This window comes from Lagenorhynchus albirostris, chromosome 13 (genome assembly GCF_949774975.1).
Source record: "Lagenorhynchus albirostris chromosome 13, mLagAlb1.1, whole genome shotgun sequence".
Classification (NCBI taxonomy): Eukaryota; Metazoa; Chordata; class Mammalia; order Artiodactyla; family Delphinidae; genus Lagenorhynchus; species Lagenorhynchus albirostris.
Genome location: NC_083107.1, coordinates 9,868,159 through 9,888,309, shown reverse-complemented (window position 1 = coordinate 9,888,309; position 20,151 = coordinate 9,868,159). Strand labels below are relative to the sequence as shown.

Genomic DNA, 20,151 nt, shown 5'->3' with positions numbered 1-20,151 from the left:
GCAGCCTCGGACAGCCCCCGCGGGGGACCTCGCGTTAGGACCCAGGGGCGGGGCTTGGGCTGGCTGCCGGTGTGGTCGGGGCTGGCTCACGGTGTTCTCTCCAGGGACCCGGCGGCACCGTCGGGATCTACAGGGCGGCGGGACCGCGAGCCGGTGACATCCTCCTCCCTCGGAACGGAGCTGATGCTGCGGACTCTTCCCAACCAGAAGTGCGAGGTACAGACGAGCACGGAGAGGGTCTCAGTGAAAGTCCGAGGGGGGGAAATAAATAGGAGAATGAAAAAGCTATTCATACCCAACTCCAGCAAAGCTCTGGATAGTTGTTCTGGGAGAAGCATTGCGGGCAATGAAGACAAATCCATATTCAGAGTGTCTGTTCCAGTCAGAACAAGGTGCTGCTCCTTCCATGATAGAACTGGCCCGATGTAATCAATCTGCAACCAGATAGCTGGCTAATCCTCGGGAAGTAGTGTCATATTGGGGGCTCAGTGTTGGTCTCTGCTGTTGGAATATTGCGCACCAAGCAGTGGCTGGAGCCCGATTGGTCCTGGTGAGTGGAAGTCCATGTTGCTGAGCGCAAACGTAACCTCCATCCCTAGTGCTTTGTTCTTGAGTCCATTTCTGTGGAAGGAGGCTAACTGACATTCACAGGTTGGTTATTCTGTCCACCTCATTAAACTCCTCCTCTGTGGAGGTCACCCTTTGGTAAGCATTCATATGGAACATAATTATCTTAACATTCTGTGCCAAATTAGAGAAGTCTGTCGACACACCTCTCCCCAGACTCCTTGTCAGACCTCCTTGAATTTTCTAATTATACTCCTTTCAAGTACCTGACCATCCAGCCAAGCCATTAGCCACAGCGCATGAAAAAGTATGGCTCTGTGCTTCTGATCAGGCAAAATGAACAACGAGGTGCACTGCTCAAATTTCTGCCCACTGAGAGGATTTCTCTTCATCACTGTCCCGCAGAGCGGGAGTGAGTGAGATGTTGTGCAGCTGTGTCCTTTTAGGTGATGCATACCATGCGGAACCCAAGAGTTTTCCTCTTCAGGCAACTGGTCAGAGGGAGGTTACCGTGAAGCTGTAGGTAGGGGTTGGAGAGAGAAGATAATGTCGCAAGAGTAGAGGCCATGGTCATGAGGAAATCAATTTCTTGTGCCTCCAGGACCTGCTTGAGCCCAGCTTCATATATACCACTTCCACTTGATGATGGCATGCTGCTGTGTGCCCAGCTTTATGGCTTGGTGGGTCAGATGGCACCCAGTTCATGATGGACAGCTCAGGTCACAAGGGAACTTGCTGGCCCATGGCCAAGCAGTCAAGTTCTGGTTTGTTTGTTTTTTCTAACTTGTTATTTTGAAATAATTACAGACTTATAGGGAGCTGCAAAAATAGGACAGAAAGGTCCCATGCACCCCTCACCCAGTTTTTCCAAATCGTGACATCTTATACAGTCATCTCTCAGTATCCACAGAGGATTGGCTCCACGGATACCAAAATCCATGGGTGATCAGGTCCCATAGTTGGCCCTCTGAATTCGTACTGTTGCATCCATGGATTTAACCAATCGCGTATCATGTAGTACAGCAGTATTTATGGGAAAAAAATTTGCATATAAGCAGACTCATGCAGTCCAAACCCATGTTGTTCAAGGGTCAACTGTATAACTATAATACAGTATCAAAACCATTGTACACATTGATACAATTCACAGAGTTCATTTGGATTTTATCAGTTTACATGCATTCTTGGGGGTGGTGTGTAGTTCTATACAATTTTTATCACGTGTAGATTTCTATAACCACCACAATCACGATACAGAGCTATCATCACAAAGATCCCTTGTGCTTTCTCTTTAGAGTCACATTCTCCCTCTTCTGTCTTCCCCAACCATCCCTAACCCTTGGCAACCACTAGTATGTTCTCTATATCTAAAATGCTGTCATTTTGAGAATGTTATATAAATGGAATAGAGAGATTGGCTTTTTTCACTTAGCATAATACCATTGATGTACATCCAAGTTGTTGAATGCATCAATAGTTTCTTCCTTTTGTTCCACCATTCATCATTGTAGGATAGGTAGTTTTTCTCCAATTTTTGGCTGTTCCAAACAAAGCTGCTGTGAATATTCATGTGCATTTTTTGACATTTAAAAAATTTCAAATTGTGCTAAAATACACGTAACATAAAATTTACCATCTTAACTGTTTTTAAGTGTACAGTTCAGAGCATTGAGTCCATTCATATTGTTGGCAACCATCACTACCATCCATCTCCAGAACTCTTTTCATCTTGCAAAACAGAAACTCCCTATTCCTTTCTCTCGCCAGTCTCTGGCAACCACCATTCTATTTTCTGTCTCTATGAATTTGATTAACTATCTCCTATAAGTAGAATCATACAGTGTTTGTCCTTTTGTGATTGGCTTATTTCACTTAACATAATGTCCTCAAGGTTCATCCTTGTGTAGCATGTGTCAGAATTTCCTTCCTTTTTAAAGGCTGAATAATATTCCATTGTATGTATACACTGTATTTTGTTTATCTATCCATCTGCCAATGGACAGTTGGGTTGCTTCTACCTTTTTGCTATTGTGAATAATACTGCTATGAACATGGGGTACAAATAGATTTTCAGGTCCCTGCTTTCAATACTTAGAGGTATATACCCATCATGTACATATTTTTGTGTGGGCATAAGCTTTCATTTCTCTGGAATGAATGCCAAGCAGTGAGATTGCATGGTAAAGGTATGTTTTGTTTTTTAAGAACGGCCAAACTCTTTCATAGTGGCCGTACCATTTTATATTTCCACCAGCAATGTGTGAGATCTACTTCCTCTGATCCTCACTAGCATTTAGAATTGTCACTTAAAAAACACTTTTTTAAGCTGTTCTAATAGCTGAGTAGTGATAAATCATCATGGTTTTAATTTACATTTCCCTAATAGGTAATGATGTTTGAATGTCTTTTCACGTGCTTGTTTGCCATCTGTATGTCCTCTTTGGTGAAATGTTTGCTCACTCTCTAGTTGGATTGCTTGGTTTCTTTTACTATTGAGTTTTGAGAGTTCTTTGTATATTCTAGATGGGAGTACATTTCGAAATAAGTTGTCTGCAAATATTTTCTCCGAGCCTGTAGCCTGTCTTTTCATCCTCTTAATAGGGTCTTTCACCAAGCAAAAGGTTTCAGTTTTGATGAAGTCCAGTTTATCGGTTTGTTTCTTTTATGGATCATGTATGGAAATATTATTGATTTTTGTATATTGATCTGATTGTATCCAGGAACTTTGCTGAATTCATTTATTCCAATAGGTTTTTAGTGTATTTCTTAGGATTTTCTACATATCAGATCATGTCATCTGTGAAAAGAGAGAGTTTACATTGTCAGCCTGCTAATTAACCTCTTATTATGTTATATTCTGTTACTCTCTCCCTCTCACATTTCTGTTCACTTCTGCAGCACCCTGAACCCTGCCACACTCCTGCCCCTAACAGAAGGAGAACCTCATGATTGTCTTACCTTAGTTAGGAAACTTCCTGTACCTTGCTCAGATTTACTAGAGACTCCAATTAAGAATTCTGAACTAATATTTTTTTGTTGATGAAGCATATCTCAAATATGAAACCAAAGGTTATCAAGAAGGATATGGTGTCACTAATTTAAGTTCTCTTTAGAATGTAGTCCTTTCTACCTGAGTTACAGTCAGCCCAGATGGCAGAACTTATTGCACTTTATACAGTTAGTCGACTGGCCAAAGACCAGAGGGTAAGCACATACACAGATAGGAGATATGCTTGAGATCAGAACATGACTTTGAGATGCTTTGAAACAAAGAAGGTTTCCTAACCTCTCCTAGAATCCCCATCAAAAACGGACAACAAGAACTTATGGATTCACTCCTGTTTCCTAGAGAGGTGGCTATTATAAGGGCTGAGGCTCATATAAAAGAGATAATATGGAAGTGAAAGGAAATGCACTAGCAGATCATTAGGCCAAACAAGCAGCCTTAACCCAGGTGAGGTTCCTAACTAAACCCTCAAAGGATAAATCTCTGGAGGAATTCAGAGAGGCCACTATAGAATATCAACGTTTAGCCCCTGACTCTGAAAAAGAAGAATGTTAAAAATGTAACCTTCACTCAGATCATCACTGGTGCTCCCAAGGTGGCCATTGGTGCTGCCAGATGATTTCAGATGGTAGCTGAATTTTTCCATGAAACTACACATCATGATACAAATTGGTTACAATCTTAAATTAACATTGGTAAATAAACTTTAAAAAGAAAACTTAACAGGTTATTTTTAGGTCACGTGTCACCTATAATCATAATCTTGACAAAACTAAAGGTGGGACGTGGCCTGGAACCAAAGCCTCCAAGATCCTTGGACACCTTCAGATGGATTTTATCCAGCTCCTACCCTTCATGAAATGGGAATGTTTTAGTTTTTAATATGTCTATTTTTATGATGGACTGAAGCATTTAGCTGCTATGAAAAGCTATAGTCCTTACTAAAAGCTGCTTGATTTTGTGTATCCAACCTATCACATCCCATTTTTTATATCAGGTGATCAAAGCACACACTTTACAGGAATCAGTGACATCCTTAACTTAAAATTAGCAAAAATCTCAGAAACCCTTTAGCTCCCTGGCCAGGGGTACTCCCAGAAGCCCTTATGGCCGTATGGTTCACTCCCTTGGGGATACATCAGTTATCTAAGAACTGAACCCATTTATTTAGAGATTCCACTTCCAATACTAGACTCTACCCTGCTGCATGCAGACATGGCAGAATATTACAAGGGATTCATGTACTCTACCCAGTCCTATCATCAGCAGGTTAAGGACATCTTCCCCCAGCATCTTCCTAAATAGCTTCTTGGTGATCTTCAACCATGAGATTTTTGTCTGAGACATCAGAGAAAAATTGTTCTTGAACCTTATTGTATAGAACCTTATTGGGTACTGTTAACATACAGCAGTGAAACTCCAGGGGGTCAATTCTTCAATACATATTTTACAACTAAAGAAGAATTTCCGAATTGACACAACTGGAAGCCTATTCCAGTAGAGGACTTCAAACTGAGGATTCTCCCAGATGCTCTAGAAGCAGCTGGTCTTCAGAAGTATACAGCTGACCAAAGACCTTTGGAATAAACAGATGACTTCAGATGACAGATAACTTCTGCCCAAGATGTCAGACTAAGACCTGTGTCAAAGCCCTGTTTTGCCTAACACAATACTGTATCAACTATACTTCAAAAATAGTCTTGTTTTGTTTTTCATCTGCTTGCTTATAGTTACTCTTCTCATTTCTATTGATTCCTGGTTGTCATCCACCCATAACGACCCGTTTTCTCTTTTCTTCCCTCTTCATTATAATTGTTAGGTCAGAGCGTACTCATTCTTTTTTTTTTAAAGTCTTTTATTGAATTTGTTACAATATTGCTTCTGTTTTATGTTTTGGTCTTTTGGCATGTGGGATCTTAGCTTCCCAACCAGGGATTGAACCCACACCCCCTGCACTGGAAGGCAAAGTCTTAACCACTGGACCGCCAGGGAAGTCCCCAGAGCGTACTCATTCTAATGCCATTCTTAGATTATCCTAAATAGTAGCCACTACTCTAAATCTCACCAACTGCTGGATATGCCATCCATTGGCAGACCATCATGATAAATATATATGAACGGTTCTGGTCTCACCAAATGAGACTATAGAGAATTAAAGCCAGTGGTTTTTCCATTAGCACCTACAGGGACAAATGACCTTAAACAAAGCAACCTGTGACTTTGCTAGTGTCCCACTCTCCCAGAAAAAGAGCCAGTTATCACAATCTGTTGATCAGAATCCAGGTAATTCTGAATTCGAATTCAACAACCTTCATTAGGGTAGTGGGCCAGTTACTTATCAGCTGGAAGACAGTAAAGGGAACCAAATATATAGCAGAGCTAATGTGAGGCTTTGGTTCCAATCTCATGTCATGAACAACTTTTTTCCTGGATCTCTATGTGCCCCTACTGGATTCTACTTCCTTTGTAACCAGGTCAACAGGTCTCGTTTTCCTCAGACTAAAACTTCACGCACTTTAGGAATAGCATCCCAAAACTGTCTGTATATAGAAATCCTAACTTTATACATCACCAGTGCTGGAAATTCCAACCCAGGCAAGAGCTCCAAAATGCGGCCACCCTTAATTATTCATGCACTCTGCCTTGGGGAATTGCTGACTCATTGTCTATGTGAACAATCAGAGCAGTATTTCCAATGGTGGGAGACAGAAAGACTCTAAGAGACCTATCACTCACTAACTGCCGCAAGTTATGACATCACCTCTTCCCTAGACTGAAGATCTGTAGATTTGTCTCAGCTCATTGGCTCAAGTAGTTATGGGCGATTGCTTTGCACTAAACTTCTTACTGACTGATCATGGGGCCATCTATGCCGTTGCTATACTTGGCTCAATGAAACAGGCATGGTAGAACAGGCAGTACATCACCTTAAAGAAAACACTACTTGGCTCAATGCTTCTGCACAGCTTCTCTCTCATCAGATCTGATTGCCATGATGATACAACAAAAAGATCAAAAAGATCTCATGATAAGTTTACTATGGAGACAACCAAACAGTCCTCCGTAAAGATCTGGCTCTTTAGCATCTCTGAATTGGTCAACCTCTCTCAAGCAAGAAAGTGACCAAAAGGGAGAACTGAGGGACTAAATATACCAGTGGACAATGGATACACCTCATATGACAATAGAACTCTGTCCCACACCTTTGTAGCAACCAGCCTGGAAGCCAAACCACAGCCTCTGCAGCAATCAGCTCAGAACAGCCAAATGACTGCTACTTCCCCCCTATTCTTTGCCCTCACTTCCAACTTAGAACCAACCATAGAAAACCAAATATGCTGCCCAAACCAATCACATAAGATATGCTGCTCCGACTTAGCCCCCCTCCAGTTTTCCCATGCCGACAACTTCCAGTCGGGGCATACCTGAAGCTTTCACTTTTTTTCTTCTCATTGTAAAGCTTTCTTAATCCCTTCATGCCTTTGGGTCTCTGCCAGGTGCAGGTGATAGTGGCTGATCCTTTGCTATGGCAAGCTCTGAATAAACAGCCTGTTTCTTCTCATTTGGGTAGTCTTCATTTATTTCCACAAGTGCAAAGCCCTTCATCTTACAGAGGAGAAGACTGAGACCCAGAGAGGATCGTGGATATGATCTCATTCCCAAATGACTTTGAAGTATTGGGGTCTTCAAGCACAGATTCCTGGTCATTTGTCAATATCCATCCTCCTCTTCTTCCTTAGTAATAATATCCCCCAATTTTCGTTGGCCCCATTGCTGCCCAGGACAAAAACTTCCATTTCCAGCCTCCCTTGCCATCAGCCATAGTCCTATGTCTAAGTTCTTGCCAGTGGTCTGCAAGCAGAAGTGGTATATTGCAATTATTTGATGAGGAATGTTTAAAGTACAGTCTTTATGTTTATGACTTACTTGAATAATAATTGAAGAAGTTTTTTTTTTTTTTGCGGTACGCGGGCTTCTCGCTGTTGTGGCCTCTCCCGTTGCGGAGCACAGGCTCCGGATGCGCAGGCTCAGCGGCCATGGCTCATGGGCCCAGCCGCTCCACGGCACGTGGGATCTTCCCGGACCGGGGCACGAACCCATGTCCCCTGCATCGGCAGGCGGACTCTCAACCACTGCGCCACCAGGGAAGCCCAGCATTTTTACATTGATTTGAATGTGTGTTAGGAGGTAACCTCTAAATCCTTGGAACTTCCTGAGTGATAGGATATCTCTGTTATTCATAGTGACCCCCCCAAGGACCATATCTGATAGTTTATGCTAATGAAGTGACTCGTGGTTGGCCCCTAGTTTACTCAAATGAGATGACTCAAGATGGGGACTGGCCATGCCTGGCAGATCAACCAAGTGATTAGAGGGTTGGGGCTTTGAGCCACATGGTATCAGCCCAACCTGGGGGTGGAGGGCACTGGAGATGGAATTCAACTGTGTGGTCAATTGATCACGCCAACGTAATGAAACCCCAATAAAATTCTGGGCAGTGAAGCTCAGGTGAGTTTCCTGGCCTGGAAGCACTCTATGTATTATTGTTACACATCAATATGCCAGAAGGGTAATGTGTTCCTGGGGAAGCCTCACATTTGTGCTGTTCCCAAACCTTACCCTATGTGTCTCTTCCTTAGGCTGGTTTTGATTTGTATCCTTTTGCCATAATAAAATTATCATAATAAATACAGCACTTTTTTGAGTTCTGAGAGTAGCTATATATATAGAATTACCAAGTCTGAAAGAGTAGTGGGAACTCCCAAATTTGTAGCCAGATGGTCAGAAGAGTGACCTAGGGACCCCCAATCCATGGCTGGTGTCTGAAGTGAGAGCAGTCTTGTGGGTGACTGTTTCCTTAACCTGTGAAGTTTGGCCCACCTCTGGGTAGCTGGAATGAGAAGTCATTGTAGTGCTACAAAATAAAATAGCAGTGAATTTTCATATACGCATATAACAACCCCAAAAGATGGAACAATGCTAATCTATATTTGAAATTGAAAAATAATTACAGGAACAATGTAGTATTTTTCTAAGAAAACATTTGAGTTGTAGTGTTCTAGAAGGAAAGATTTTCATCTAGTAGAAACTGTGCAGTCAGAGCACTGAGAAAACTTGGGCAATACAAGTTGTTTTTCAAATTAATACGTGGTTAGTGAGGACCTACTGGGTGCTCATTTCTGAGAGGAAGTATGAGAAATGACCTGCAGCAGCTGATAATCTGGTTCAGGAGACAAAGTGGCAAGATGATAAACAACCCGTGACTTAAATAGATCAAGACAGTGATAAGAACTATCCCTATCTATATGTTCATTTTTAAATACTTATGGATACAACAAATGCTTTTACAATTGCAAATGAATAAGACCTGACTTCTTATCAGTGTTCAAGAGAATTATTCCCCAAGGAGTGGACCTTTGAACAGGGTTCTGACTGATTATTAGGCTTTAGACAGTGGAGGGGGCATTCCAGGCTGGTGGAAAGGCTTGAGCAGAATGGCCCAGGCTGGGAAGTGCAGAGGCATGTCTTAAGTATGGCAGGCAAGCTAGTTTTTCTGAAACAGAGGTTCTTGTCAGGAGCAGCAGGAGATTAGGGCAGACTGAAGAGGGCAATAAATGCTAAACTGAGAGGTGAGCATTTATCCTGTAGGCAGTACAAAGGCTTTCAGGGGTGCGAATGGGTGCGCACTGATGAGAATGGTTAATGTGGCCGAGATACAAAAGAGGAAGGGACAGATGTTAGGCAAAGACCAGCTACAAAGTTGTTGCAGGTATCCAGGTATATAAAGTTACCTGGGCGGGGGTTAGAGAAGGGCACTGGAGGGAAAGAATGTGTGATAGAGCAAACTAAGCTGTTACTAATGTAAAATATTTGCTATTTCTGCTTGTGAACTTTGAAATCTCTGGGAAGAATTTCCCATGATTTTCAGGCTCCTAGGCTGGCATCATGATCTTAGCTGTCCAGATGCCTCCTGTGCCTTCTACCTGCCTACTCCCCTCTGCCAACCTCTTGTACCCCTAGATCCTGCTTGTCTGCATGGCCCCACTTTGAGCTGGTTCCCTGAATTCTGGGCTCAGCTAACTCATCTGGACTTTAAATGTTTGAACGACTGTCCTTAGTGCAAGCTAATTCCTTTAGCCAAGACTCCTCTGGCCTATGACAGCTCTTGGTCTTGGCTTCTCCACATAGGTTGCAGAGACAACATGATATGAACTTGAGACCCAGTAAGCTTAGGAATAACCATTACAGAAAATAGAAAGTGATAGCAAAGACACACAGATGGCTTGAAGTAACAGACGAGATAGGAAAATTGGTTTAGCAATAGTTGGTATGTCTGTATATTTGATTTTTGAAAAACAGTTGAGGTATAATTTACATACCATAAAATTTAATTTTATTTGCACATTTCAGTGAATTTTAGTAATTTACCAAGTTGTTCAGCCATCACCATAATCCAGTTTTAGGACAGCCCCACCACCCCAGTGAGATTCCTTGAAATATTTGCAGTCACTCCCAGTTGCCACTCCCAGCCCCAGGCAACCACTGATCTGCTTTGTCTCTGAAGATTTGCCTTTTCTGGCCATTTCATATAAAGGGAACCATACAATATGTGGTCCCTGGCATCTGGCTACTCTCAATTAGGATAATGTTTTTGAGTTTTTGATTTTTAAAATACCCATATTTTAATTGATGTTTAAAATTTTTTTATTTCAAAAATCCCAAATCTAGTAGCATAAAGATCTATTAAAATTGCTTTTTGCTCGCAAAAACTTTAATAAGAGTACTCTACTGCCTCATAAAAGTAACATTACAGAGAAACAAGTGCATGGAGCTTTTGTGTAGAGAAGGCCTTCACTCTCTCAATCCCCAAACTATAGCTGTAAACCAGGAGGAAAGAAGTCCAGCAGTTAGGTGTATAGACCAGGGCATGGCACTCTCTGAACCTCAGATTCCTTAGCTGTAAAATATGGCTGGCCTAGGTCACTGGTGCCTCCACCTTCCTCAGCCTTCACTCTCTTCACCCACACAGCACCCCCAGTAACAGGATGGGGAGACAACACAAGTGGTTATAAAAACAACCCCCAGCAGGTAGGAAATCACCAGACTAGGTGGTCTCTTAGCTTCCTTTCAGCTCTAGATTTATGAATCAACTTTCCTCACATTGATTAAGCTCCCAGGGTTTCCCTTTTGGGTGAAGCCTTAATGTATGCTGAGGGTTTTGGATTTGGAAAGGCTTTAGTTAGAGAACACACATTATTACTAGTGGAGTTCATATAAAGGGAACTATACAATATGTGTAGTTCTGGCTTCTGGCTAGTGGGCTTTCCCAGTTTCACTAAATTCAGAGAGTCACTCTAGTACAAATTCTCTGATGTGCAAAAAGGGCAGAACATCCACCAAAGCCTTTCCCACATGCTTTACATCCCCAGGGTTTCTAACCAGTGGGGTGAGCTTGCTGATGTTTATAAGGGGAAGAGGTTTGGCTGAAGGCTCTCCCACATTCACCATGTCCACAGGGTTATTCTCAAGAACGAATTCTCTGATGCTTAATAAGGGATGTGCTGTGATTGAAGGCCTTCCCACATTTACTGCTTTCTCAGCGATTCTCTTTAGTATGTATTCCTGCTGCTTAGTAAGGCAAGAAGAGAAGTATTACTGACAGCTTTTACTGTACTTGAGGAGTTTCTCTCCAGTATGGTTATCTGGTTTGTGTTTTTTTTGGAATAATATGTGACTGAAGGTTGTGCTATACTCATTACACAGATAAGGCTTCTCCCCAGTATAAATTGTCTGATGTTGAATAATGTGTGTCCACTAACTAAAGCCTTTCCAAATCCATTATGTTCACATAGTTTACTAGTTTGAATTCTCTGGTGTTTGATAAGGGAGGAGTTGTGACAAAAGCCCACTCCCTCTCTTGATATTAGCAGAGCTTCAGTTTAGTATGTCCTGTCTGATGTTTAACAAGGTCCTCCGACCAGAAGCCTTCCCACATACATTACACTCATATATGTATATATATATATGTGTGTGTGTATATATATATATATATATATATACACACACACACACACACACACACACACACACATATGTATATTCTCTGAGGTTTAGTGGTGTGTGTACTCCAGCTGAAAGCCTTCCCACATTGTCTGAATTCATAGGGTTTTTTTCCCAGCATGACTTTTCTGATGTTTAATAAGAGATGCAGTGTGAGCAAAGGCTCTTCCACATTCGTTACATTTATAGGGTTTCTCTCCGGTATGAAATCTATAATGTTGAGTGAGAGAAGAACTCTGGCTGAAGGCTTTCCCACATCTATTACATTTGTAGGGTTTCTCTCCTGTATGAAATCTGTAATGTACAATGAGAGAGGAACTCTGGCTGAAGGTTCTCCCACATTCTCTGCATTCATAGGGCTTTTCTCCAGTGTGAGTTCTCTGGTGTTTAATAAGGGATGAAGTATGACCAAAGGCCCTTCCACATTCATTACATTTGTAGGGTTTCTCTCCAGTATGAAATCTATAATGTAGAACAAGAGATGAACTCTGGCTAAAGGCTCTCCCACATTCGCTGCATTCATAGGGCTTTTCTCCAGTATGAGTTCTCTGATGTTTAATAAGGGATGAAATATGACCAAAGGCTCTTCCACATTCACTGCACTCATAGGGCTTTTCTCCAGTGTGACATCTCTGATGGCGCCTAAGTTCTGACTGGAAATGGAACAACTTCCCACATTCATTGCATTTACAAGATTTCTTCCCTGGATGGGTTCTCTGAGAGTTATTTCTCCCTGAAGTCTCTCTGAAATCTGTATCACATTTATAGTATCCTTCTCCCATGAGAACACTGTGTTGGTTAACAGGGACTGATCTTAAACCCAAACTTGTCCCAAATTCACTCCACTCATGATCTCTCCTAAGGGTGGTAGTATATTTGTGAGTGAGTGACATTTCTTTCAGACGTCTCTCCTTTTTTGGATGCATCTCTAACTGGTCATCACAACCACAAGTTGCTTTCAGTTTGGAGGACCAGAGTTCATCTCTAATGTCTTTTTCCACTGATGCTATCTGGAATAATTCTTCTTTGGAAATTCCCTGACTTAGCATTGATTCCTTGGCTTGATGCCTTCTCTCCCAGTCTGGGGGAAAAAAAAAAAAGACAGTCTGTTATTACCTGTTCTATGTGTCAAGAGGAAGTAAAGTCCTATAATAGATGTAAGATAATTAACCTTTAAAATAATATCTAGGGACTTCCCTGGTGGCACAGTGGTTAAGAATCCGCCTGCCAATGCAGCGGACATGGGTTAGGTCCCTGGTCCGGGAAGATCCCACATGCCATGGAGCAAATAAGCCCGTGTGCCACAACTACTGAGCCTGTGTCCTAGAGCCCACGAGCCACAACTACTGAGCCCATGTGCTACAACCACTGAAGCTCACATGCCTAGAGCCCATGCTCCACAACAAGAGAGGCTACTGCAATGAGAAGCCTGTACACCGCAACAAAGAGTAGCCCCCGCTCACCACAAGTAGAGAAAGCCCGCACACAGCAACAAAGACCCAATGCAGCCGAAAATAAAATTAAAAAAAAAATTTTAATAAATAATATCTAAAAGAGGTGTACAGTTTCTTCCAAGAATGGTGTATGTCTGAACAAAGTTTTGGAGGTGTCAAGAATAAGATACACAGGTGACTGGAGATTAGGAAAACCTGAGAGAACAGTGTTTGGACTCCAGGACACAAGATAAGTCCAAAGATTGTAAAGATGAGAGGAGGGTTAGGAAGATGCCCTCCACAAAATCTTCCCTCAGTCCACACCACACATTATTATGTATTATATAATATACATATACCATGTATTATATTACTGTATGTAATTGTGGTGGGCAGAATAATTATCCCCCAAAGATTTCCATGCTCTAATCCCAGGAACATATGTTACTTTACATGGCAAAAGGGACTTTGCAGATGTGATTAAGGGCACAGACCTTGAGATGGGAGATTATCCTGAATCATTCAGGTGGGCCCAATCTAATCACAAGAGTTCTCAAAATCAGAGAACATTTCCTGGCTGAGTCAGAGAGATGTGGTGTGAGAAGGACTCGATCCACCATTTCTGGCTTTGAAGGTGGAGGAAGGGCCCCAGGGGCCAAGGAATGTAGCAGTCTCTAGAAGCTAGGAACGCCCCTCAGCTTACAGCCACTAAGACAACGAGGAGCTCAGTTTTACAACTACAAGGAATTGGTACTGCCAGCAACCCAAAGGGACAGGAAACAGATTCTTCCCTAGACACTCCAGAAAGGAACTCGGCCCTGCTGATACCTTGGTTGTAACACTGTGAGACCCATGCTTGATTCTGACCTATGAACTGTGAGATAATAAACATGTTGCTTAAAGCCTCTAAGTTTGTGACAGTTTGTTTCAGCAACAACAGAAAGCTAATACAATAACAGTGACCCTTCTGAAGAGTAAAATGACTGGCAATGCCTAACCAGGGCTCCCAGAGGCCAGATTCTGAGCCAGTAGGTCTTGTGTGGCTCCTGGGGATATGAATGTTTATCAAGCTCCCCGAGAGATTCTGAAACACAGCCATGTTTGCAGAACACTGTAAACAGACATATTGATGATGAGACTAGATCCAGACGTGAGACCCTTGCCCTCATTCTGGAAGGAAACAAGATCAAGAGAGTACTAAATACAGAGGAGATCAGCATCTTCCCTCTCTCTCCTCTCTTCTAGGTTCCCATGACGAGGCCCAGCCTGTGCTGTCAGGATTTGAGCCCTGCTTTCAGGAGCGTTAGCTCTGGCCTGAGGCTGATTCTGCCTCAGAGTTGGACACTGACACAGACTGTCATCTCCAGTATGCTTGGGCTACACACGGGAGTTAGGAGAGCTTTGTGTCCATAATTCTACCCCAAGGGGTAGAGCCTACGGGGTACTCTCAAATCACCTAGGAATAAACAGTTTCAAAGAGGTTCCATCAACAGCTAGTAAGGAGTAGTCTTTGTTCCTGGAATCACCTCTGTTGCAGCTTAGCTTAACCAAGCTTGAAGTGTCCTCACTTTGATCTTCCTGACTTTATCCATCAGGATGTCCTTGCCAGTAACCCTTTAATTTCTGGGCTACTTAACTGTTCAGTCTGGTCCCTTGCTAACTCTCTTAGCCCTGCTGATACAGGATTGCTGGGCACTTACATCTGTTGATCCTTAGATTCCATCTAATACTGACCGTGTGACATCTAGTGATGATGCACAGCCCCAAGAACCCTGAAGGGTGGGCAGAGATAGGTAACAAGCGAAATACAAACACTAGAGAAGAAAATGAACATCTCTTCTTTTCCCACCAGAAAAACGTTACAAAAGCCTACAAGTATTCAAAATACTGGTGTTGAGGGTTCCTGGCAAATGACCTCACCTTTTCAAAGAAAAGCCCCCTGACCAAGGGCTCAGGGGAACTTCCCACTCTCGGTTGGGCCTTATTATCTGCTTTGGTCCAACTCACTCACCTGCGGGGGCACCTGTTGAGATTTCTCTCTCCAAAATACAGGGCTCTTCCCCTTCCTCCAACCGGCAGATCACATACGGTTTGGACATTGGAAACCCTGGTGGAAAGGAAAAGGATCATGACTGTGTATGTCAGAGGTCAAGGCTTGTAGACAGCCTCCAAAGAATAAGCATTGTGAAGTATCAGGAGCAGAGTCATGAAACTTCTTATTCTGAGTTCATATGGAGTGGGACCTTTCCTAGGAACAAGGAGTAGAAATACTGTATCTCTGGGCGCCAAAGAGAATGTAAATGTCTAATTCCAGAATCCCAGGGCAAAAATCAGCCAACAGGCCCAGACACCCCTAGCTTTTAAACACCAAAGAAATAAAGATGGCATGATGGGCAGGCTTTGGGCTTTGGAGGAGCTGAGCTCACCCAGGGAGGCCAGGTTCTTGAAATTCTCTAGCATCACTTCCCGGTACACGTCCTTCTGAGTAGGGTCCAGCTGCCCCCACTCCCACCGGGTGAGTTCCACAGCCACATCCTCAAATGTCATCAGGTCCTGAAACACAGAAGACACTCTTGCACCCTCGGGAGCACACTCATGACCCTGGGGAGGAGAGTAGACTGGTGTCTGAGTAGAACCTCAGGATGTACGGGAAGGGATTCAGAGAGTTCCTAGCGATCGCAATGCCCCTGTTCTGGGTTTTATCATCTCAAAAATATTTTAAGCTGCTCCAGGGATTGTGTCATCCTTACTACTTGGCATCCCACCCAGTGCCCACATATGTCAACATCAAGTGCTTAGAAATGTAATCGGGGTCTCAGGAGAATCAGGCCTACAGAGACACTCTGCTTATATGGGAGAGAGAAATACAATCCATTTCCTCAGTTTTCCAAAGGTTTCACTCTCAATTTAGTGACATTTAAATAGAATCAATTTGAAGTAACAAACTCATATACTCTGCATTCTGAAATGCAATGGTATCAGTAGTTTTCTAATTAAGTATTTTTGAAACTTGTGACCTAGGATTTCAATGACAACTGTTGCTAAGGCCAAATAAAATCATCTGGGGCTTAGAATAACTTATCCCCAAAACAGCCTGCCAGCACGCAGTTCACTGAAAGTATATCAAGTGGCCTTATAGTGAATCAGTTAAGACTTCTGCGAGTTTGATTCACATAAATCCTCTCTCCCAAAGCCTAATCATTTTTCAGTTCCTGAATGTGCAAAGTTGAGAGTGAGACCCTGGATCTCAGGTCCCCACCAGGTACAACGATTCTGTGGGTCCCAACCAGAACTATCCTGTCACTCTCTATAACAGCAACACTCTCATTTGACTTACATTGTACAATAACCCATAAACTATGAACTATAAAGCAGATAAGTGAACGTAGTACTGTTACTTTCCCCCCAAAACGTTTAAAAGTCAAATCCCATTTAGATACTAAGGTTTCCACAGAATAAGCCAAAGTAACAATTTTATATTAAGTTAAAGGCAGTCCAGAATAATCAAATGTGGAAAACTCACTACTTTAGTAACCTCCTGTGATCGATTATTATATTATTGGTTCAAAATATTCATTGGCCCTCCCTACAAAATTGACCTTCCTACCCCACTGACTCAGGTGTGGCCAAATACTCTGCTTTCACAGATGGAATGTGAAGGAAGTGACATGAGCTTCTTAATGAGCGAAAGCCTTCAGGGTCAGTGGAGGTTCTGCAATTGCTTCTTTTTCCTCTGCTTTGAGAACAGCAAACGATCCCAGAGTGAAGATGTGGGGCAAAACCACAGCTTGTGTGTAATGTGGACAAGAAATAAACCATTGCTGGTGTAAGTCTCTCAGGGTTTGCTGTTGTTATCACAGCATAACTAGCCTAAACGGACTCATTAAAAAAGCTGGGGGCTTCCCTGGTGGTGCAGTGGTTGAGAGTCCGCCTGCCGATGCAGGGGACACGGGTTCGTGCCCCGGTCCAGGAAGATCCCACATGCCGCGGAGCGGCTGGGCCCGTGAGCCATGGCCGCTGAGCCTGCGCGTCAGGAGCCTGTGCTCTGCAGCGGGAGAGGCCACAACAGTGAGAGGCCCGCGTACCGAAAAAAAAAAAAAAAAAAAAGCTGGTACTCCAATAGGGTTCTGCCATGACAAAAAGCCTAAAATACGTGACACTGTCTTCAGGGCCAGGCAGTGAGGAAACTTATTGGCAAGATGGCAGCCCATGTAATTTGGTGCTGAACTGTGGGGTAAAACTGTTGCTGCCGTAACTTGAAAGACGAACAGTGCAAGCATGAGCTTGTGATGTTACGAAAAGAGGAGGGAAACATAATATCAGTAGTATGAGTTGTTGTCATTGGCACTGTCACTTGACAGTATTACAGGAAAACAAAAAAAAATGAGCTCAAGAGTTTGCTGATTTGCAAAATAAAAATGGAAGGCCAAAGAGAGTGTCCAGAAACTCCAGGACTTGCGGTTGGAGATTTAACCAATTCTCGTTTCCAGCTGGTCAAAGACAAAATAAATATGGCTTTTGCATGACAGAGGCTGATTAAAACTCAACCTAATGGCAAGGACCAAATCATGGGTGTGATTGTCAAACCTTTTGTTTAAACCTCTTATTAATTTCAGATGGCTCCCAGTAAATCCTTTCAGTGGGACCAATCTGTTCAGAGTGACTAAAAGTATGGTTTTCCCAAGGAAACCCCAAAAGCTCCACAATTAAGTCTAAAGAGAGGGGCATATTTCAACAAGAACTGTGGGAAAAAGCTATTGACACAGGGAGCTAATGGAAGGAAGTACACAAAAAGCTGGTCGAGTTTTTGAGAGTTACACTGAATGTTCATGACTTGAAACAATCCTTGGGCCCTCAACCTACTCAGGCAGAATGAAAAAGCTGCTTAGCCCTCAAAAGAGTTTATCCTCCAACATCATCTTCATATGTGACCAAGGGGGATACTGCAAAAGGAAGGAACTTCTGGAGGGCAGAGCCAGGAGCCAAGGAGAACACTGGACTGGGGAGCTGTACCCAGGGAGCAGAGCCACTGCCTATAACCAAAAGACTTCCCCACTCCCGAGGCCAAGGTCCTCACCAAGTCTGCCCAGTGGAATTTTTTTTTTTAAGAGATCTTTATCGGAGTATAACTGCTTCACAATTCTGTGTTAGTTGCTGTTGCACAACAAAGTGAATCAGCCATATGCATACCCTGCCCGGTGGAATTTCCTAACTGTTCCAGACCAGGGACTGCTGGGCTCCTCCCATGTTCCCCTTTCTGAACAGGGGTGTTTATTGTGGCTATCCAGCCCCATTGTTCCACTGTATGTGGGATATCTGGATTCTTTTTTCAGAGATCTCCATATCCAGAGGAGAAATATCCAGACCTGATGTCCAAAACATCACACCATCCAGGACTTCAGTCCTCATGCTCTGACTGGATGGGGCTTTGGGGTTATATCTCCCCTGGGGAGAGATTTTGTGTGCAGGAGGGAGGGACGTGAACATCTGTGAGCAAGAGAACAAACAGTGTAATTGTTTGTTCAGAATGTTTACTGCCCCTCCCTCTGGGCCCCTTACTATGGGAGGCTTATACTTCCCACCTCACGGACATTAGGCATGGCCACGTGACCTGCTCTGGCCAATGGGTTGTGAGCAGAAGCAGCACATGCCAGTTCTCAGCAGAAGCCTGGAGAGCCGGCTCCTGAGCCTCACACTGCACCTTCCCCCAGCCACGAAAACGACACACCCCAGAGGAGGGCTGATCCTTCAGCCTGAATCCCAGAGTGAAGAGGGTATGGATGGAGCAGAGTCACGGCCAGCCCCCTAACGACAGGTAACGTATAGAAGAAACACACTTCGTTACCGTGAGCCAGTGAGAGCTGCTGTTGCTACCACAGCATAACTAGACGAAGCTCTCTGATATACCTCTGAATGGTGTACATCAAGGCCAAAGAGGTTTAAGCTCTTTATTACTCTACTAATTCCTTGAGACAATTCCTTATTGGTGAGGGTTTCCCCTACTGACTAGAAAACTAATTATGAATGTCTGTTATCAAGCCAGAATCCCACTAAGCCACCATCTTGGATGCTAGGAAGCGATGCAGGCTGGCGTTCACGGCCCTCCACTTGGCTCTCCCTCCACATCCAGCCTCCTACAGCCAAACCTGAATCCACCTCTACAGTCAGTCACCATTAACCCCTGCATCCCCATCGCAACTGAAGCTGACGAGGACTAGGCAACTCCATGCGCCAGAGACTCCAAGAGCTACATGAGGTGGCTGTGTTACTGAGTGGTTGAGTCTGGAGCCAGACAACCCAGATCTGAAACTGGCTCCCCCCCCATTAGCTAGATAACCAGGACCACGTTACTTTATCTCTCTGTGCTTTGGTTTCCTCAGGTTACCTCTCTGTGCCTCCGTTGCCATTCTTCAAAATGGGACTGTTTTAAAGATGAAATTAATTAGTATAAATAAATTGTGTAGAATAGTTCCGATACCTATTTGGTTTTCAGCAAATAATAGCTTTTATTATTTTCATCGTTATCATCCACATGATTATCATCCTCATTTTACAGTTGGCAAAACCAGGGCATTGAGAGCTTAGGTGATTCATCCAAGGTCACGCAGCCAGAAGCAGGGAAGTTAAGTGTGTTGCCACACTAATCCGGGAAGATAACATGTGCACGGGGGTCCAGCCTCAAATGACCTCCTCACCTGTCCGAACCCTCAGAACCTCCTTGTCCCCCCTTCTCCATGCACCTTCCCCAACCTCTCCAGCACAGGCTGGTTCTCCTTTTCCCAAACTCTGATGGAAAGGCCTGTCTATGCCATTCCATCTGCCATCAAACCACGCACATCCTTACTGTGATTGGGGCTGCATCCCAGGTGCGAGAGTCCCCTCCCCTCCGTGGCTGTGACATCTCCTTCAGGGCCAGGGTGCTCTCGCATTACTTGGTACTCACCACAGTGCCCGTTACAGAAATAAACCAAAGGGTCTGAGTGAGTGCACGCTGAGCAGAGAGGAGAGGGCCCTGGACGAGGGGCAAGGAGGCCAGCAAAAGCCCTGATGGGCTCAGCCTCCTGCAGAGCAGGAATTGGGGTC

General features: G+C 43.6%; 1 protein-coding gene and 1 long non-coding RNA gene across 4 annotated transcripts in view; one reads left to right on the top strand and one right to left on the bottom strand.

Annotated features, from left to right (window-relative positions):
• The window catches only part of LOC132531552 (small ribosomal subunit protein uS5m), a 48,136-nt gene that overhangs the window by 25,456 nt on the left and 2,529 nt on the right, over window positions 1–20,151 (bottom strand). The window contains exons 3-5 of one of the 2 annotated variants that reach the window (XM_060169415.1): window positions 15,495–15,621; window positions 15,080–15,175; window positions 11,668–12,716 (exon numbers count right to left, since the gene is read on the bottom strand). In XM_060169415.1, the coding sequence (XP_060025398.1) occupies window positions 11,734–12,716; window positions 15,080–15,175; window positions 15,495–15,621 (1,206 nt within the window). In that variant the 3' untranslated portion in view covers window positions 11,668–11,733. Of the gene's footprint in view, window positions 1–11,667; window positions 12,717–15,079; window positions 15,176–15,494; window positions 15,622–20,151 lie in introns of those variants that run through there. The other variant, XM_060169414.1, reaches the window with a different exon arrangement.
• Window positions 70–19,535, top strand: LOC132531553 (uncharacterized). 2 transcript variants are annotated; one of them, XR_009544127.1, is made up of 3 exons: window positions 70–216; window positions 1,169–1,331; window positions 19,112–19,535. It is a non-coding gene; the product is annotated as an uncharacterized LOC132531553 (long non-coding RNA). The 2 variants fall into 2 exon arrangements; XR_009544128.1 differs by lacking the exon at window positions 19,112–19,535 and adding an exon at window positions 14,314–14,670.